At 49.1% G+C, this 19,084-nt stretch overlaps 2 protein-coding genes across 24 annotated transcripts in view; one reads left to right on the top strand and one right to left on the bottom strand.

The window, feature by feature from the left end:
• CLSTN1 (calsyntenin 1) overlaps window positions 1-16,715 on the top strand; it is a 76,078-nt gene extending 59,363 nt beyond the window's left edge. For 2 of the 11 annotated variants that reach the window (XM_086344367.1, XM_086344365.1), the window contains 10 exons: window positions 5,172-5,334; window positions 8,461-8,517; window positions 9,812-9,969; window positions 11,034-11,182; window positions 11,641-11,867; window positions 12,412-12,582; window positions 12,899-13,044; window positions 14,054-14,189; window positions 14,728-14,912; window positions 15,178-16,715. In XM_086344367.1, coding sequence (XP_086200493.1) covers window positions 5,172-5,334; window positions 8,461-8,517; window positions 9,812-9,969; window positions 11,034-11,182; window positions 11,641-11,867; window positions 12,412-12,582; window positions 12,899-13,044; window positions 14,054-14,189; window positions 14,728-14,912; window positions 15,178-15,372 — 1,587 coding nt within the window. In that variant the 3' untranslated portion in view covers window positions 15,373-16,715. Of the gene's footprint in view, window positions 1-5,171; window positions 5,335-8,460; window positions 8,539-9,811; window positions 9,970-11,033; window positions 11,183-11,640; window positions 11,868-12,411; window positions 12,583-12,898; window positions 13,045-14,053; window positions 14,190-14,727; window positions 14,913-15,106 lie in introns of all 11 variants that reach the window. The other 9 variants (XM_086344366.1, XM_086344364.1, XM_086344360.1 and 6 more) reach the window with 5 other exon arrangements.
• PIK3CD (phosphatidylinositol-4,5-bisphosphate 3-kinase catalytic subunit delta) overlaps window positions 15,971-19,084 on the bottom strand; it is a 62,373-nt gene continuing 59,259 nt past the window's right edge. For 9 of the 13 annotated variants that reach the window (XM_086344345.1, XM_086344354.1, XM_086344344.1 and 6 more), the window contains one exon: window positions 15,971-18,549. In XM_086344345.1, coding sequence (XP_086200471.1) covers window positions 18,412-18,549 — 138 coding nt within the window. In that variant the 3' untranslated portion in view covers window positions 15,971-18,411. Of the gene's footprint in view, window positions 18,954-19,084 lie in introns of all 13 variants that reach the window. The other 4 variants (XM_086344357.1, XM_086344356.1, XM_086344353.1 and 1 more) reach the window with 2 other exon arrangements.

Here is a 19,084-nt window from a genome sequence, read left to right as displayed (position 1 = left end):
AGATCGTATTATAAACTTCTTGTGATGATGTCATATCTTTGCAAGGCTGATTTCCTAGCAGTTGCAGTGGTAAAAAAGCAAGTGTCATGTGCAAAGAATCAATGTGTTATAGGAAACAAAGAGATGCTGTGAACTGAGAAAGCCTTTCCATTACAATCACAGCAGGTTGTTTTGTCTCATGATTTAGAGTTGGGACAAGAAGGAAACATTTGGCCTGGGCTTAATTTATTTGTCTCCTGGAGTTAGTAGATATGAGCGGACATAGTGTTATATGTGCTTATAGTTGGTGAAATATAACATTGTCTGAAACTGTTACAAGATAGATACATAAGAGTCCATATGAGAAGAAGAAAGTGTGTTTTGGTAGAAAGATGAGGTCACTGTCCAGGTGACAGCATTCATCTCTTACTGTTGTCATTTTTATTTACCTAGATCATTTCTTTCTCGGAAACCATTGTCATAAATTTTTTCAAGACACTAAGAAAGGTATCCAGAAAAAAACTTTTGCAGCATAGGTATACATTTTAGGTATAGTTCTGTTTTCACAATCATAGCCTGCATTTATGTATTTCATTTCTTCTTTTCTTTTAAATAAAAAGTTGACTGCACCCCACGGCATGGGGGATCTTAGTTCCCCAGCCAGGGATCAAACCCATGCCCCCCGCAGTGGAAGAGCAGAGTCCTAACCCCGGGACTGCCGGGGGCATCCCAGTGTTTACTTCCTTCTGTTTACATGTTTTTGAAACTTTATCACGGAAAATTTTAGACATAGGTAAAAGTGGACAGATTAGTATAAGGCACAACTCCACACACCCTTCAGTTGGGTTCAGTAATTATCAGCTCTTGGTCAGTCTTACTTCATTGTTATCTCCACTGTTAATAGTTTTTCAATATCCATCCAGTGTTCAGATTGTTTCATAGGTGTTTTTGTGTTTACAGTTTTGTTTGTTTGAATCAGGATCCAATAAGGGGCCATACATTGGGATTGACTGATAGACTTTTTGAGTTTATTTTAATCTATAGACTCTCCTCTTCTCCCTTGGAATTCCTTTGGTAATAAAATCAGGCTTTAGTCCCATAGTTTTCAAGAGTTTAGATTTGCCTGGTTGCTTCCCTGTGGTGTAATGTAACGTGCTCCTCTGTCTTCTCCTCCTTTTAAAAATATTTATGTATTTATCTATCTGCCTACTTCCTTATGGCTGTGTTGGGTCTTAGTTGCAGCACATGCGCTCTTTATTGAGTGCGTGGGCTTCTCTATAGTTGAGGCACGTGGGCTTAGTTGCTCCTCCGCATATGGGATCTTATACCAGGGATCAAACTTGCATTCCCTGCTTGGGAAGGCAGATTCTTAACCACTGGACCACCCAGGAAGTCCCTCCTCTCTTTTCTTTATACCCCGTACATTGGGAGTGGGCTCTAAAGACTTGATCAGAATGGGGTTTAATGTTTCTGATCTGTTTAAACCCTGGGTCTGGTTTTTTCTCTTCGTGTTGTAAGCAGCCATCAATGGTCAGTGTCACTATCCTTGTGGCATTTGTTTTCTGGTCACTTGGGTGGTAGGAAGTGTGTTCCCAGGAAGGGCTCATGGGAACAGTTAATTCCTAAGTTCTTACATGTTGTTTTAATAGTTTGTCTGTGGCCTTTATACTGAAGGTCACTTTGGCTGGATATCTCATCTCTGGCTCAGATGTAAGATTTCTAAGAACAGAAAATCTCTCTCCATTGAGTTCTAACATAAAATGTTGCTATTAAACTCTGACAACAACTTGATTTTCTTTCATTTATAAAATATTTAGTCTTTTTGTTTGGATGATCATAGGATGTATTTCTTTCTCTTCCTCTTCTTTTTAATTTTATGAATACGTCTTGGTGGTTTTAGGTCTGTTTTCCCAAATATGTGTTATTCTCTTATAGTATCTAGTTTCAAATATTTGGGTATTTCATGCAGGGTTTTCGGTATTCTTTTTCATTGCTTTGGTTTTCCTCCCTGGGGACTCCTTTTATCTTTTGTTGATATTCTTCACCTTTTTTTTACTGTAACCGTCCCTTTCGTTTAAATCATTTCTGTATCCTGTCACCTCGTTTCTGAGTTGCTTTAATTATGAACTTGTTTTTTACTGTTTTATGTCATTCTCCTTGTGTCTTTTAGCATGTTTTAAGATAAAAGATCATCGTTCTCATCTCTTTTGTTAGGTATGACTTTCAGGTATGGTTTCATTAGCTGAAGGGATATTATTCCCTTTGGTTGTCTTTTCTTTTCCTTTTAAAAACTTCATGTGGAATTGAGTCATGATCATTTCCATTCCCCCACCCTCAGTTTTACATGAAATTAGCTTTCCTACACTTTGAAAAGAGATAGTTGATCAACATGACTTTTTTTCCCCCTAGCTTTAAGTTTTGAACTCTCCTTTCTGTTGTCTTTATAAAGGTTTTTTTTTTTTAATGTGGCTTCACACCCTCTGGTATCTCCCGAATCTGAAACCCTGTTGCTTTTCTCCACTTGGCTTGTCTCAGCATTCATGTAGTCACCTCATCAGCAGTATTGTCGTGGGTGTTGTCTGTGGCTTGGGGTTTCACTCTCCTCATCTCCCTGTTTTCAAGGAAATTAAAAAATTATACTAATTCTACTACTATCTTCACTGCCTGCGTAGCTCAGTTGATAAAGAATCTGCCTGCAATGCAGAAGACCTGGGTTCAACTCCTGAGTCGGGAAGATTCCCTGGAGAAGGACATGGCTACCCACTCTAGTATTCTTGCCTGGGGAATGCCATGGACAGGGAAGCCTGGTGGGCTACACAGTCCATGGGGTTTCAAAGAGTCAGACACAGCTAAGTGAGTGAGCACACACGTGCACAAAGGGGAGCGAGGCTATTGTTGATGTAAAGTGAGTAGTTGGAGTGGTCCCAGGTGGCCCTAGTGGTAAAGAACCTGCCTGCCAGCAGGGGACAGAAGAGACATGGGTTCGATCCCTGGGTCAGGAAGATCCCCTGGCGGAGGCCATGGCAACCCACTCCAGTATTCTTGCCTGGAGAATCCCATAGACAGAGGACCCTGGTGGGCAACAGTCCATGGGGTCGCAAGAGTCAGACACGACTTAGCGACGCACTTGAACTTGACTACTGTCTTCTTAGAATATGCTCATAGACTTTGACCAAATATTACTGATATTTAAGTACAGTGTTATTCTACTAATCCCCTAGAAACCTGTAATATCTGTAAAACTAGGAATGTAATATAAATTACTTTCTGAAGAAACTTCTATTACAGAACTTGTTTGAAATAAAGACTTAAACTAAAATTAAGATCTTAATGATGCTAAAGCTGAAACTCCAGTACTTTGGCCAACTCATATGAAGAGTTGACTCATTGGAAAAGACTCTGATGCTGGGAGGGATTGGGGGCAGGAGGAGAAGGGGACGCCAGAGGATGAGATGGCTGGATGGCATCACTGACTCGATGGACATGAGTCTGAGTGAACTCTGGGAGTTGGTGATGGACAGGGAGGCCTGGCGTACTGTGATTCATGGGGTCGCAAAGAGTCGGACTCGACTGAGCGACTGAATTGAACTGAACCTATCTCAAAAGTGAATTACTGTGTAATTCCTTTATTTAGAAATATGTGATGACACATTTATATACACACATATCATGAATATATACTAAACATATATACAATGTTATAAGTTTGAATTTTTCCTCAGGCTCAAAAGCAGTTGCTTTTCTTTTGGGAGTAATCTTTGGTAATGTCTTCATTTATTTTGATGTTTCTGGCCTGTTTAAGCTCTCAATTTCTACTTGGTTCAATTTCTTAGAACTAAAAGGTAAATTGGGCAAACTTAAATTGGAAGAGACTCTGATGCTGGGAGGGATTGGGGGCAGGAGGAGAAGGGGACGACAGAGGATGAGATGGCTGGATGGCATCACCAACTCGATGGACATGAGTTTGAGTGAACTCCGGGAGATGGTGATGGACAGGGAGGCCTGGCATGCTGCGATTCATGGGGTCGCAAAGAGTCAGACACGACTGAGCGACTAAACTGAACTGGAAAAAAAAATTATTCATTTATTTGATTTTTGGCTTCATTGCTGCTTGGGCTTTTCTCTAGTTTCGGCAAGCAGGGGCTGCTCTCCCATTGGGGTGCGCAGGCTTTTCGTTGCAGTGGCCTTTCTGTTGGAGGGCATGGGCTCTAGAATGTGTGGGCTTCAGTAGTTGCAGCACATGGGCTCAGTAGTTGTGGCACACAGGCCTAGTTGCTCTGCCACATGTGGGATCTTCTCACATCAGGGATTGAACCCATGTCTCCAGCGTTTGTCATCAGATTCTTTATCACTGGGCCATCAGGGAAGCTTTGGGCAAACTATTTGAAAGGCATGTTTAGAAATTTCATCCCACAGTATCTCCTTCTCTGCTTGTCCCTGTTCTTGCATAAAACATAAGCCAGAAATCAGGCCAGTGCCAGACCAGGTGGGGCCTCGGAGACTGCAGACCAGCACTCCCTGCGTGACAGCAAGGGATAGGAGAGGAACTCAGTTGAATTTGGCCACGTGAGCTTAATGTTCACATTTGTATAGAGCATCATCTTTGAACCGAGAAAGGAAAGCACATGATGCACAGTGGGCCTCATTCTGAGACGGGAGGTATTTTTCATTTTGATCCAGAAAAGGAACTGCCAGCCCCCCGAGTGGTGACCATCCTGCCGATACTAGAATTCCCTCGTGTCACGCTCCTGGCAGAAGGGGGTTGGGCAGCTCACCGTTTGAAGCGCCCCTCCCTGCCCCCCAGTCTGACATGTCCTTGAGGTGGTTGTCACCTGGGCCGTTTGGGTGAGACATGGTGGGAAGAGACATATTTTGTTGCCTTTTTATTTATTGATTGATGATGTGGACCATTTTTAAAGTCTTTATTGAATTTGTTAACAATATTGCTTCTGTTTTATGTTTTGGTATTTTGGCCACAAGGCACGTGGGGTCTTGGTTCCCTGACCAGGGATGGAACCCACACCCCTTGCATTGGAAGGCGAAGTCTTAACCACTGGACCGCCAGGGAAGTTCCTGTTGCATTAAATCTTTTCCTTTCTAGGAAAACAGAAATTCGTTCTCGTGTCCAGTTGTGTGGAAGGGTGAGAAGGAAGGAGAGTGTTACACACCTAACGCTTCCCTTGGCCCCACAGGTCTGTGACGAGGAATGGCATCACTACGTCCTCAACGTGGAAATCCCCAGTGTGACCCTCTACGTGGACGGTGTCCCTCATGAGCCCTTCTCTGTCACTGAAGATTACCCACTTCATCCATCCAAGATCGAAACCCAGCTCGTGGTTGGGGCTTGCTGGCAAGGTAACGGTCACGGGTACTCCTTTTCCCCTCAGTCTCAGGAGCAATACTTTTTCTCTGCTGTGTTGATATTAATAGAAGCAGGCTCTTCTCAGTATTCTCATTCCTTGCTGTCCTGTCCTTTATCTTTTCATTCCTTTGCCTGGTGTTGCCTTTCTGGGGGCATTGCTGTGCAAGGCTTTGGGGCAGCTCTGTGATGCTCGCTGGAGGCAGTGAAGGATGGGAACACCCTTCCTGAGGGCCTGGGAGGGAGCGTTGTGCAGAGAGAGAGTGTGTTGAGGAACATGTTTATAAATTAATCTGTTAATTGGAAAGTTTACAAAAACACAGAAACAGCAGATGTGTGAGTTGCTCTGGCCCAGAGGGCACATCAGAGTGTTTGTGCTTGGTAGCCTGGTAGAAGCACTTCAGTGAGGACTGGAGAAGAGTCTGTGGGCATCTCTGCCGAAAGACCGAGATGGGATGTGATGACAATCACCAGCAAGACAGTACAGCTTATTCTTGTTTTCTAAGTGGCAGGCTGTGTCCTTATGGCTTAACATACATTATCTCATTAATTCTAAGTGATACGTCTGTGGGGCAGAAGCTCTTTTTATCCCTATTTCACAGCTGAAAAACTGAGATGAAGAAAAGAAGCAAGCCGTGTTAATCAGCTGATCACATGGCGCTAGGGTTTGAACCCCTGGAGCTGGTGCACTCGGGCCGGGGTCTCTGATCCACCGAATGAAGAGTGTTAACGTTTTCTGTGCCATGGATTCCTCTGGTAGTCTGGGAAGCCTGAGGATCCCTTCTTAGAAGGATAATTTCTTATGACCCTATAAAATAAAATACATAGGATTTCAAAGGTGACCAATTAGATTGAAGTACATACAGTTATGCAAGTGCTAAAAGCCCTTATTTGTGAAATAGTAACATTTGCGCCACTCTTCACATGTGAAGATCAGGCACATCTGTTAACTGCTGTGAGTCAGAATAGCAAGGGGCTTTGTAACAATGCTTGTCGATGCAATGGGACATGATTTCTATTTGCAAAGTCACGGTTTCTTCCAATATTCTTGTCATTTGTAGCTGACATTTATAAGGAAAGGGAAAACTAAATATTAGAAGTTAGTGAAAATAAGCATGTGATCTTTCCCACCCAAGTTGACAGGTCTCCTGGTCTGCTGTTGAGGTTCATGGGGTCCCGCCTCCAACCCTTGCCCTTGACTCTGTTGTGTGACTGCAGGGTGTCATCATCACATGTACCGGCTAAATCAGCCTTCCTTTTCCTTCTCTGTGGAAGTGTTGTACCTGGAGTTAGACTAGAAATTTATGAAAGAGCCTAATTTCCAAGACATCATTTGAGCAAACTCTGGGAGACGGTGAAGGACAGGGAAACCTGGCATGCTGCAGGCCGTGGGGTTGCAGAGTCCAACACGACTGAGCAACTGAACAACAACAGTTTCCAAGACAGTTTTGCTGCTTTTAGGAGGATTGAATTTCATAATCTTCCTGCAGATCCTTTCAAATGAAAAGGAATACGACAGTATTCACAGTGAACTTCTTCAGTGAATTCCCAGATTTAATTCTGGTGACAGTCGGTTGTAAGAAATGAGAACGTGAGACCAAGGAGTGAGGAATAAATTATTGGGCATATCGGAAGTTTTTCTTATTCTTAAAATTTCAGTTCATATTAGCTTCCACAATTTCTCAGTAAAGACTTGAATAAGAATACAAGAGCCAACCTAAGTGTTATTTGTATTCTGAGAACTTTGTTGCATGGGTTAAAATAAGCCCTCACATTCCAGTCTGCCTTCCTGTTCGTGTCCTGGTGCCTCTGCTGTCAGATGGCCGTCACTTTCACCCTCTCTCATCTCTTTCTACCTCAGCCCTCTCGGCATCGTCAGCCAGAAAAATCTCCCTAGATCTCCAAACCAAACACAAGTTTTTAGAAATTGTAGTTAACAGGAAAAAAGATCTCCTTTCTTCCTTTCAGGGGATTTGAGATCCCTTTCTTTTCAAATTCACTATGGGGAACTCAGGCTTTAGGCCCCCTCATTGCATCAACAGAAACATCAGTTCTTACTGTGGGTTGTGAAGACAGAGGATCTATGTGGGCCCCAGGGCTCACCTGTGTGTTTAGGGGACGGAGGAGCTGTGTGGACCCCAGGGCTCACCTGTGCACACCTGGTCTGGAGCCCACTCATCTGCAGCTAAAGCTAAAGGTGGAGAGGCCTGTTCTGCAAGATGGGGCGGACACAGGGAAGCAGTCTTGAAAGTGGAGACTCTGTCCTCTTATCGGGTGGGTGTGTGCCTGGACCCAGAACACTGGTGGGGACAGCAGCTGCTGTCCCTGAGCCATCACTGATTGAGTATGTTTCTCTGGGTTAAGTTCCCTAATCTCTGACTCCCTTCCTGTTCAGAAAAACTGGTTAAAAATGCCTTCCTTCCTCTGTCCCTTGGAAGTCAAAGTCTCAACCAATTATGTACTCCTTTTGAGCCTTCAAAAGTTATACACATTCACTACATAGCACCCTTTGGATGCTGATGTGTGTGTCCCCATCAGGAAGGCTGGCGCTGTGGTCCAGGAGGGCTGCCATTTGCATGGGGTCCGTCTCTGCCACCAACGTCAGCCACCATCTGGCTGGGTCCTGCCTGGGCAGGTTGAGGAGATCAGTGAATTGAGCACACGGCTTTCACTCCGTCTTATTTTGAATCCAACTTGTGTTTTGGCAAGGAGGCTGTAGGAAGGCAAAATAAAAGACTGGAAAAAGATGAACAACATGGTCCTACTGGATAGCCCAGAGAACTATATTCAATATCCTCTGATCAACCATAATGGAAAAGAATATGAAAAAGGGTGTGTGTGTGTGTGTGTGTGTGTGTGTAACTGAATCACATTGCTGAACAACAGAGATTAACTTCGTAAATCAACTACAATTAAACTTTTTTTTAAAAGGATGGGAAGAAGCATTGGGGTGGTAAAAGGTGATGATGTACAAGCTTCATCCAGGTGGAGTGTGTCAAGAGGGATGAGAGGCGAAGGGTTCTCTTTGGGTTTGGTCACTTTTCGAAACTAATTTTCAAGGTCCAGTTCTGAAGAGCCTAACCTCTTGGTCCTTTTATATTGTCTGTCTTGCTTTTCTACAGAGTATTCAGGAGTTGAAAGTGACAATGAAACTGAGCCTGTGCCTCTGGCCTCCGCAGGTCCCTGGACTCTTGCCTACGGTTCACTATTGTGTTTCATTTAAAGACAAGACCTCCATTCATTGCCCATTCCGCATGCGACACCCCAGTTGCATTTGGGTCCCAGACACTGTCTTGAGCTGCTGCTTTGCCTTATGCTGCCCCATTGCATCATGGGATTTCCTTTTTCTGCCCGTGCTGATCCCAGCTGAAGTGAGAGCAAATGACTCATTCATGCGAGGCACTAATGGGAGTTTCTTTTACCCCCTTCATCAAATCTCACCCCATCCCACTGCCTGAGACACCTTGCTGAAATCTCACAGGCTACCTCCTGCTGCTTGTGTGTCTGAACCACCAGACAGGAAAAGACTCGTGTCTAGATATTCTGTCCTGCCCGATAATAAATTCTAAATAATGTTTCTTAGAGATCTCAATCCCTAACAGTGATGTTGCGTGTAATGTCCTTGTCAGGATTGAGACGTGCTGCTGACAGTCAGGCTCTTCTCCTTCAGTGTAGGAACAGGGTTTACTACCTCCTGATATTGGCTCTTTGTGACAGCCTGTCAAGGGCCACTTTCTGGCTTTTTCTTATAACATCTTCACTCTCCTCAGCTGTCCTCAGTAGTTGGAGACAGGCATGCTGTGAGTCAATGAAACAGCCATCTGAGTGGCCTTGATACTAGGCTTCTAAGTGCAGGATGGGGTTTTAACACTCATCTTTCTACTCCTGCTTGTGTATGTTCATCCCCGAGTTTGTATGTATTCTGGGAATATGCTCAGTTAGAAAAAAGCAACCTAAGGGGAATTCCCTTTTCGTCCAGTGGTCAGGACCCAGCGCTTTCACTTCAGGGGCCCAGGTGTGATTCCTGGTCAGGGAACTAAGATCCTGCATCCACATGGTCCAGCCAAAAATAAATAAATTTTAAAAAGGCAGCCCAGCATCTGATCCAGCTGACTGAGAAGGCAGTGGTTGAAGAGACTAGCACCAGTAAGATGTCACTTGCGTGCCATGGTGACCAGTGCAGCATGGACCACCCTTACTGGGGAGTGGCCCACAATCATGGGACCTCTGGGCTTCTGGTGAGGGACACATCACCACCAGCTCCTCTCTTCTCCGGGCCACATGCATGATCATAAACCATTTAATTTCCTCATTGTGCTTCCATGTCAGCTGCAAGGCTAACAGGATCTGATAGGAACTAACCCGCATGTCCACCCATCAAGCCACCACCACCGGTAACACCACATTGAAAAGTGAGATGGGAGGCCCAGGCTGCCCCCACAATTTCTGCTTTCCCTCCCCCATGTTCCACAGGTGGTGACCTGCGCATGACCCAGTTTTTCCGAGGTAATCTGGCTGGCCTGACCATCCGTTCTGGGAAGCTCACAGATAAGAAGGTGATTGACTGTCTGTATACCTGCAAAGAGGGGCTAGACCTGCACACCCCCGAAGACAATGGCAGAGGTGTCAAGGTAACACAGGCACCCCCCTGCCTGGCACCCCACTCCCCTGCACCCACACCTTCTTTGACCTCAAGTGTAAAGGCCACTGGCACAAGGGTTGATCTGTTTTTACTCTTCACACCTCTGGCACCACACCCTAACTCTCCAGCTCTTTGGGCCCCTGCTCCCCACTTGTCCCATAGTCTACTTCCATCCTGACACTGACTAGGCACTAGGCCCCACAGCCCACCAGACGTCTGCTCCTCAGCTGCCAGACAAGCTTCCAGGCCCCTGGTACCCACACTTCCATCCAGCTTGGCTGCAAGTCCAGGGTTCCCAAAACCCCTCCCCCTTTTCAGTTTCAATAATTTGCAGAACTGCTCAGAAAACCCCACAAAACACTTTACTTACAGTTACTGGTTTATTGTAAGGGATGCAACTCAGGAACAAGCAGGTGGAAGAGATGCTCAGGACCTGGGGTGAGGGGAGTGCACAGGGCTTCCACCCCCAACCCCCCAGCACCTTGCTGTGTCTGCAAACCCAGTTCTCCAGACCCTGTTGTTTGGGGGTTTTGTAGAGATTCCATTATATAAGCATGATGGATCAAATCATTAACCACTGTGATCCATTAACACAGTCTCCAGCCTTTCTCCCTTCAAGGGTAGGACTGAAGGTCCACTCTCACCACACGGTTTGTTTCTCTAGCAACCAGTCCCTATCCAGAAACTATCTAGGGCTCCACCAAGAGTCACCTCATTAAGGTAAACTCTGGGGTGGTTGAAAGGGGCTTAATCAGGAATAACAAAAGATGCTCCTATCCCTCAAGAAATTTCAAGGGTTTTAGGAGGTCCGTGCCAGAAACCAGGGACAAAGACCAGACATTCTTTTTCTTCTTAATATCACAGATCTGTTTGCGCCTTTGGTATTTACTGTCGTATCATAGGGTCATGGTCACTGGAATTCTACAAGCTTTTCTTTTCCTAAGTCACCAGTTCACATCAATCCCAAGCTAATTCTCTTTGTCAGCGCGTTCATGGTTTCACCTCCTTGCAGACAACCTTACTCCTCTCCTGTCTGTTTTGGTGCCATTTCAGATCCAGGCCAACCCTAGTCAGTCGACGTTGACCTTGGAGGGAGAGGACGTGGGGGAGCTTGATAAGGCCATGCAGCACGTTTCCTACCTTAATTCACGACAGTTCCCCACCCCAGGGATCCGAAGACTCAAAATCACCAGCACGGTCAAGTAGGTGCTGATTTGTTAGCAGTAAATCTTGTCTTTCTTTGCCCAGTGATCCTTGAGAAGAAAACATGTGCATTTAAGTTTTTTAGGACAAACCAGCCTCCCTTCTGTAAGCTTATGGTCACTTGTTTCCAGAAACTTTGAGTGATGTTTGGAAGCACATTCTGGGAGTGGCCAGCGTCTTGTCCCCTAAGTGGTTGTGGAATCCTGCCTGTGCCACCTCCGAGCACCCTTGTGTGGCCTGCAGTGTGTGTGTGTGTGTGTGTGTGTGTGTGTGTGTTGTGCTCAGTCACGTCCAACTCTTTGCAACCCCATGGACTGTGGCCTGCCAGGCTCCTCTGTCCATTGGATTCTCCAGGCAAGAATACTGGATGACCCTATGACATTTCCTCCTCTGGGAGTATAGCCTGAGAAGTCATCTTTTCAAGCCCTGACCCTCCCCTCCCCTTCCTTGTTGACAGGTGTTTTAACGAGGCCACCTGCATCTCCATCCCCCCAGTGGATGGCTACGTAATGGTTTTGCAGCCAGAAGAGCCCAAGATCAGTCTGAGCGGCATCCACCATTTTGCTCGAGCGGCTTCCGAATTTGAAAGCTCGGAGGGGGTTTTCCTCTTCCCCGAGCTTCGGATCATCAGCACCATCACGAGAGAAGTGGAACCCGAAGGGGAAGGGGATGAGGACCCGACAGGTGATAGCCCAGAACAGTCGCCCCTGCCTCAGCTCTAAACTGTGCAGCTGAAACCCACTGCGGCTGCCAGGGAAAAATCCCTGCCCTTTTCCTCTGTGGTTTTGGAAACTTGAATGTTTCTATGCTGTTTTGGATTTGCTTCTAAAATCTGACTGTGGGCTGGAGCTCCTTCTAATCTTTGGAAACCCACTTATTGGGGGAGGGGGTGGTTCTTTGATCTTTTCCCAGCTTGACATCAGAGTCAGATAGATCTTGGCGGTTGAGAGGATGGAGACCAGGGCAGGGGATGCAGTTGGGGGATGCTCCTGCTGGCTGGCAGTCTCAGCAGGACAGACCGCCCCCCATTCTCAGACCTTCTCTCTATTCATTCAGTCCTCCTTAGACCCATAAAACACCCCCAGTTCTTGAAAGTGACTGTCCCCTACCTCCATCCATGGTCCCTAAAAGGGCTCTGTGAGTTTGAGGATGAGCAGGCAGGCCGTTGCTGTGACCTCCTCTCCAGGCTCCACGGCCTCTGCTATTTCCGGTTGGGCTATTTTTGCAGTTCAAGAGTCACTGGTGTCAGAGGAGATCGTGCACGACCTGGACACCTGTGAGGTCACAGTGGAGGGAGAAGAACTGAATGGAGAGCAGGAGAGCCTGGAGGTGGACGCGGCCCACCTGCAGCAGAAGGGCATCGAAATGAGCAGCTCTGACATGGGCGTGGTCTTCACAGGTGGGAAGAGTGACAGCTCGGACCTGTCTTCCCAGCTCAAAACCTGGAGGGAGCCCTAGATGGGGCGGGAAGGGAGAGTGTTGACTGGGCCGAGCGGTGGCTGCCAGCTTCCAGATGGGGAGGGGAGGGCAGCTCTGCCTGGTGCCCCATCCCCATAAAGGGTGGATGTCTGGGCACGTTATGGCACACGCCCTTCAGGAGGGGGAGATACCCCGCAGTTGGACAGCCAGGCATGGCTGAGTGCCTTGGGAACCACCTGCGTTTGCCTGCAGCCTGTGTTCCTAACTCCACACTGCTGTCTCCTCCTCGCCCGCAGGTGTTGACACCATGGCCAGCTATGAGGAGATCTTACACCTCCTGCGCTATCGGAACTGGCACACCAGGTCCTTGCTTGACCGCAAGTTCAAGCTTGTCTGCTCTGAGCTGAATGGTCGTTACGTCAGCAACGAGTTCCAGGTGGAGGTGAGAGCCGGCCTCTGCAGAGAAAGGCCAGTGGCATGGTGAATGAGCACCCACTTACGACCCTGATGTTTGCAAATGCTGATTTCCAGGGCATTTGTAGTGGTCATTGTTGGGGTTCATCGGGGTGGGTCACCTTTTCCAACTGGGGGTACTGCTTCAGGCTAGACCTACACGGGTTTAGGGTGACAGGTTGTACTTGGGGTGAGCTGGGATCCGGCACGGTGCCCTTTTCACAGGTTCCCTCAGCCCGGGACTTGGAGGGGCTTTGGAGGGAGGTGGTCAGGATTGAGTGGCGGTTGATACCTTGGGCTGAGGAGCAAGGGTGTGTCTTGAAATCTGACATTGCTTTCTAAGGAGCAGTGCCCGGAGGTTCTCTGCAGAGGCCTGGCCCTGCTAGGAGTGAATGCTCTGCCCAGGGCAGGACTGCGTTGCGAGGAACGTGGTCATGGTGACTCTGGCCCAGGTGGCCAGGGGGCACGTGGCCACTCTGACATGTCTAGTGTCACTCAGAGCTTCTGTGCCCCAGAGGAGTGAACCAGAAGTTATTCTCAGCAGTTGAGCACTTGCACTGTGACCCCACAGCCCCAGAATTAGACTCACAAGGCTGAAGAGTCCACGAGGGTGTTCTTTGAGCCAAGGGTAGCAGATTGGAAAGAAAGAAAGCCTGTGATTTGTGCTCTTTCGTGTGGCTGTGATTTTGAGAAAAGAGGGACATGGTCTGTGCCCAGGCTTCTCAGATGACCCAAGGTAAAGGGCCACTGGTGGTGCTAGGCCTTCTCCTCCAGTCTGCTGTGGATGAATTATTTTATTAGGCACAATAAAAATGAGTTATTACAAGAGCAGGCTTTTTCTTGGCTGTGTGACAACATCAGATCATTACAACACCCTCCTTGGCTTCTTCTGTCCTTTTCTCCGCCCACCAGCACCTATCCAGGGCCCACTTTGGTGGTGCTGGTCAAGTGCATATCCATTCCCCACACACATCCGGGCTGCCTTTCCATTTCTGCAGGTGAATGTCATCCACACAGCCAACCCCATGGAGCACGCCAGCCACATAGCTGCCCAGCCGCAGTTTGTCCACCCCGAGCACCGCTCCTTCATTGACCTCTCGGGTCACAACCTGGCCAACCCCCACCCGTTTGCAGGTAGGACTGTGCTGCTGCTGCTGCTAAGTTGCTTCAGTCGTGTCTGACTCTGTGCGACCCCATAGATGGCAGCCCACCAGGCTCCCCCGTCCCTGGAATTCTCCAGGCAAGAACACTGGAGTGGGTTGCCATTTCCTTCTCCAGTGCACGAAAGTGAAAAGTGAAAGTGAAGTCGTGTCTGACTCTTAGTGACCCCATGGATTGCAGCCCACCAGGCTCCTCCGTCCATGGGATTTTCCAGGCAAGAGTACTGGAGTGGGGTGCCATTGCCTTCTCCTGCCCCAACTCCTGCTGTGAGCTCAGCACCCGCTTCCCCCTGGCTCAGAACAGCCACTGGCCAGCCCAGCTTTTATTCCCCATCACACAAGGAAACTGGAGCAAAGACAAGGCAGCAAGGGGTCAAACCCCTGCACTGAGCCTTTTCTCAGAGATCTGTCTGTTTTCTGGGGGCTGATGGAGCCAGCAGTAGGGAGGCCCAGGGCACACAGGCCGAGGACAGGTCCTGTCATCACAGCCGTCCTGTCTCCTCTCGCCCCAGTCGTGCCCAGCACGGCCACCGTCGTCATCGTGGTGTGCGTCAGCTTTCTGGTTTTCATGATCATCCTGGGGGTGTTCCGGATCCGGGCTGCACACCAGAGAACCATGCGGGACCAGGACACCGGGAAAGAGAATGAAATGGACTGGGATGACTCCGCCCTGACCATCACCGTGAACCCCATGGAGGTAGGTGTGGAGCCCCTGGGAGGCTCATCCACCCCACCCCACCCCCACCCCCACCCCCACCACCGACGTTCCTGTGCTTCGTGTGGTCCTTACCACGACCCTGCAATTAAAGTGAGGCCTATGGGGCCTGATACAGGGTCCTAGTCACACTGTGGGTGGTGACCAGAGCTTTGTTTCCCTTTGTCTGTGGTGAGGCTTCTTCCAGCCTAGTCCAGCCTCTCTGGCTGGATTCAGCACCCGGTCAGTTGGGTTGTCCCTTTGTCAGACATACGAGGATCAGCATAGCAGTGAGGAGGAAGAGGAGGAGGAGGAAGAGGAGAGTGAGGATGGGGACGAGGAGGACGACATCACCAGTGCTGAGTCGGAGAGCAGTGAGGAGGACGAGGGGGAGCACGGGGACCCACAGACCGCGAACCGGCAGCAGCAGCTGGAGTGGGATGACTCCACCCTCAGCTACTGAGCGCACCCCCCCCCCTGCCACCAGCCCCCACCACCCCGTCTTCCTTCCTGCTTCCGGAGACTCTGCTGCCATCGCTGCCCACCCCCAGGGTCCATGATGTACAAAGTCATTCTGGCCAGTAGGTCTGCAGACCCTCCCCACCGCCAGTCTCTGCCCTGCTTGGTGTGTAGGCCCGTAGGCTCCCTCCCCTGCCACCCCCCTTCCTCCCGTTTGCCGGGATCGCTCTTAAGTTATGTGAGGAGCTGACGCTTGCTCAACTCCAGAAAAGCTGCAGTGACTGGACTCCTTGACAAAGGGTTAGAATTGCTCACTCCCACCTGGTAATCCTTTCTTCTTTTTTTTAAAGTTTTTATTTTTCCACACTAGTGCATGTATAAAATGGCAGAATGGGGCTAATATGTAGATGATAAACTGACTTTTTAATATTTTGTAAATAAATTGGGATTCCTCGTGTCTTTTGTGCTAGTGTAACCCAGGGCTGGATGCAAAGTGAAGTGGAGACACTGAGCGTGGGAGGGACTGAACCCCCAGGACCCCCACCTCCCACCCCCACCCAGGATGAGGAGAGACAGGCACAAAACTGTGCTGCCTGGCAGGAGGGGACTGGGCCAGGGACCCCTCTTCAGAGGCTGGAAAAGGTCAGGTCTTTGGGATTCTACCCATTTCTGATTTGGCATAGGGCTGAGGGGAGCTGGGGTCCCTGGCTGTGTGTACTCGCTTCTCCAAGGACCAGCAGCTCCTCACAGAGGTGCAGCTTTGGGGTCCGTACCAAATAGATGTAGTTTTCCTTGCTGGTGAGAGTGCATGTTGACCGTCCAGATGGTGCAGACCCTCTAACCACTTGGTTTGGAGACAGCAACAGGCCTAGGGGAATCCATACTCAGAACCTTGCTGAAATGACGCCCAGGGGCCGGAGGGCAGCAGTCCATTCCCAAGCAACTGCTGTTTCCCCTCCTCCCAGAGCCCGCCCCAGGGATACAACCCACGCCCAGTAGGTGGTGGAAGGAGAGAACAGCAGTCAGGAGCTAAAACCCTACAGCACTTGGTTTTTAATGTACATGTAAAATTTTAGATTTCTAAAACCGGGGGAAAATAATTTTGAACACTACGCTGTGATCATAACCGCTAGTCTCGAGGACACTGCCAGCTGTCCCGTGTCATGTGTGGCCACCCCTCCATGTACTGTCACCGTAGCTGCTCTGTTTAGACCGTGGGTAGACGCTCATGCGGAGACAGGACCGTTCTCGCGCTGTCTGTAGCGGCCGTGGTATCACTTTTCAGATGTGTATATTGACAATAGGTCAGAAAGTGTATACATACAATAAAGTCTGGTTCTAACTCCAGCGGGAGAGCGGTTTTTTTTTGGTCTCATTTTCATTTGAATCCTACATTCCCTTGGTTTCTTTCTGAGCCAAGAACATAACATACAAAGGCTTTTGTTTCTTTTAATCTGTTTTAACCTCTCACTTCAAGATTTCAGACTACTGGTCTGAACCTTCATCAATTATGTCAAACTCACCTTCCACATACGGAAACATCAAATGGTTTTTTAAAAAAAACATAGAAAATACTTTTCTCTCCGGGCACACAGGCCATGCACCCAAACCAAGCATTGCTGTGTATACACACTGTGCTGTCCATGCCAGGAAGCACAGACTCTAAATAAATAGACAGATGTACACTCAGCTTTTCCTATTCCCAGACAGGTGAGATGGGTCTGATGAATTCAGCACTTAATTGGGAACCAGGGTCTGGTCAGTGGAGCTCTGTGGGTGGCATGGATTGCTACGGCCGGTGCCGCTCAGCCACCTCTAATGAACAGAGAAACAGGCTAGTACCCCAGGCTCTTCTGGAAGCTGTATGCTTGGGCTGTTGAGAGGGCAGTTAACCTCTGGCACTGCTGAGCCTTGCAAGGCCTTTGAGAGGTAAGTGGTGTCGCCCTGTGGGTCCCCAGTAAGCTGCTGATTCTATTATGCCCACCTGTGGGCTGCTGGAAACCCAGATTCTTAGCTCTGTCTCCAGAGTGAGCTCCAAAAGGCCGACAGAGGCCCAGGGACCTGCATTCCTAGGGCTCCTCAGATGTACCCAAGGCTGAGCCTGAACCATTTTCTGGCTAAGTACTGTCCGAGGAAAAGATGCCCCCATGCCCCTGACTCATGCCTCTGCTACCTAGGTCCTGGGGGCAGAGTCTCAAAAGTGAGTGTTTCGGAGAGGAGGTAGGTCTTTCACTACCTAAAACCTGCTTCAGGGAGAGGGAGGTTACACACAATTGCACAATTGTACCAGCTTGCCTCTTGATCCATGACCAGGGTGAGCTCAGTCAAGCTCCCGTCTTTCTAATGTGGCTTGAGAACCAGCATGCACTCAACCTGACGGGGGTTAGGGCCATCCCCCTCACCTTCACCCAGAGCTACAGAGGTCAGTAAGTAGTTGGGCTACCTTTTTTTTTCTTACCCGCAAACAAAATCGCTTTACAGCAGAGATGAGAATTCCCGTATCCAGAAGTACCCTCCCTGAATCCGGAGGGCACCCAGGCCGCCTCTGGGAGCTGCCCAGAACTCAGTCAATGGAGAGCACGCAGGTGGAGGTGGTGAGCAGGCGTGGGCGCCCTGTCTGGACCGCCAGGCGCGGACACATGTACAGCGCAGTGGGAGCCTGGGGAGGAGGCAGCCCCCAGGCGGGAGAGAGGAGTCTTGGCTGGCTCCAGATCCACCAGCTGGAAGACTTGAGGTTATAGACCCTCGGCAAGATGCAGCCTGAGGTGTGCGGCTCACAGTGTCTTCCCATCAAAGCCCAGGGCTCTGATGGGCATGCGGAGGACAGCGCCCCGCCCCCGCTCTAGGATGCATTTCTATGTATGGCTGTTCAGTTCCTGAAACATTTCAAGTCATAAATAAATAACCAGTGTAAACAAAAGGCAGTCGTGTAGGTTCTTTCCCAAGGATGCAGTCCAGCCTTTTGGCCCTGGAGGGTAGCTGAGGGTGCTCGCCTCCCAAGACTGAGTTTGCTTGTCTCCAGGTGCAGGGCTGGGAGGGGCCATTATTGCCTGTTATCTTTGGACACGTTGTGGGCCAGCCAATTCACTTTGGTTTTCCAGCTTTCCCGGAGGGCTTCATTAAACTTCACTCGGAAGTGCTTCAGAGCCTCCTCCTCCGTTTTCCCCAATGCCAGAGAATCCTGGGGCAAAACCGAAGGAGTGGGTGTCCCCCTGACGGGCTGGGCCCTGCTCAACAGGGACCCCTGCCCCCCCCTGCACCTCTGCCCTCTCTGGGCAGGTAACACCCCCTCCTCACGGAGGAGTCAGGAGAGCACCCCACAGCATCTCCCCGGGGAAGAGCTTCTTCCTTCTGACCCCAAAGCAAGGCAGCCCCCCAACCCATCCTCAAAATAACATGTCAGCTTGTGCCAGGAGGTCTTGGCCCCAAAGCCCCATGTGGACAGAGGACCTGGCCTTCTCCAGTGGAAGCTGGCCGGAGGAGGAAGCAGGGGAGCGGCTTCATCCTGGGAACTGGGCACCAAACAACACCAGGCAGGGGCTGTGGCCCCACCGCCCTTCACTCCCCACCCCAGAGTCTCACAAACTGAAAAGACACAGGAAGGAAAAATATCTTTTAACCACAGAGGGAACCCTCCCGTGCAAGTGGAAATACCCTCAGCCTGTGGGGGACGGCGGGCGGGCCAGAGGAGGTACCGGCAGAACACGGGTTAATGC

Source organism: Bos grunniens, chromosome 16 (genome assembly GCF_055505025.1).
Source record: "Bos grunniens cultivar Pamir isolate PY7600 chromosome 16, Bosgru_T2T1.0, whole genome shotgun sequence".
Classification (NCBI taxonomy): Eukaryota; Metazoa; Chordata; class Mammalia; order Artiodactyla; family Bovidae; genus Bos; species Bos grunniens.
Note: the sequence above shows the minus strand (reverse complement) of the source record. Positions and strands in the feature narration are given on the sequence as shown.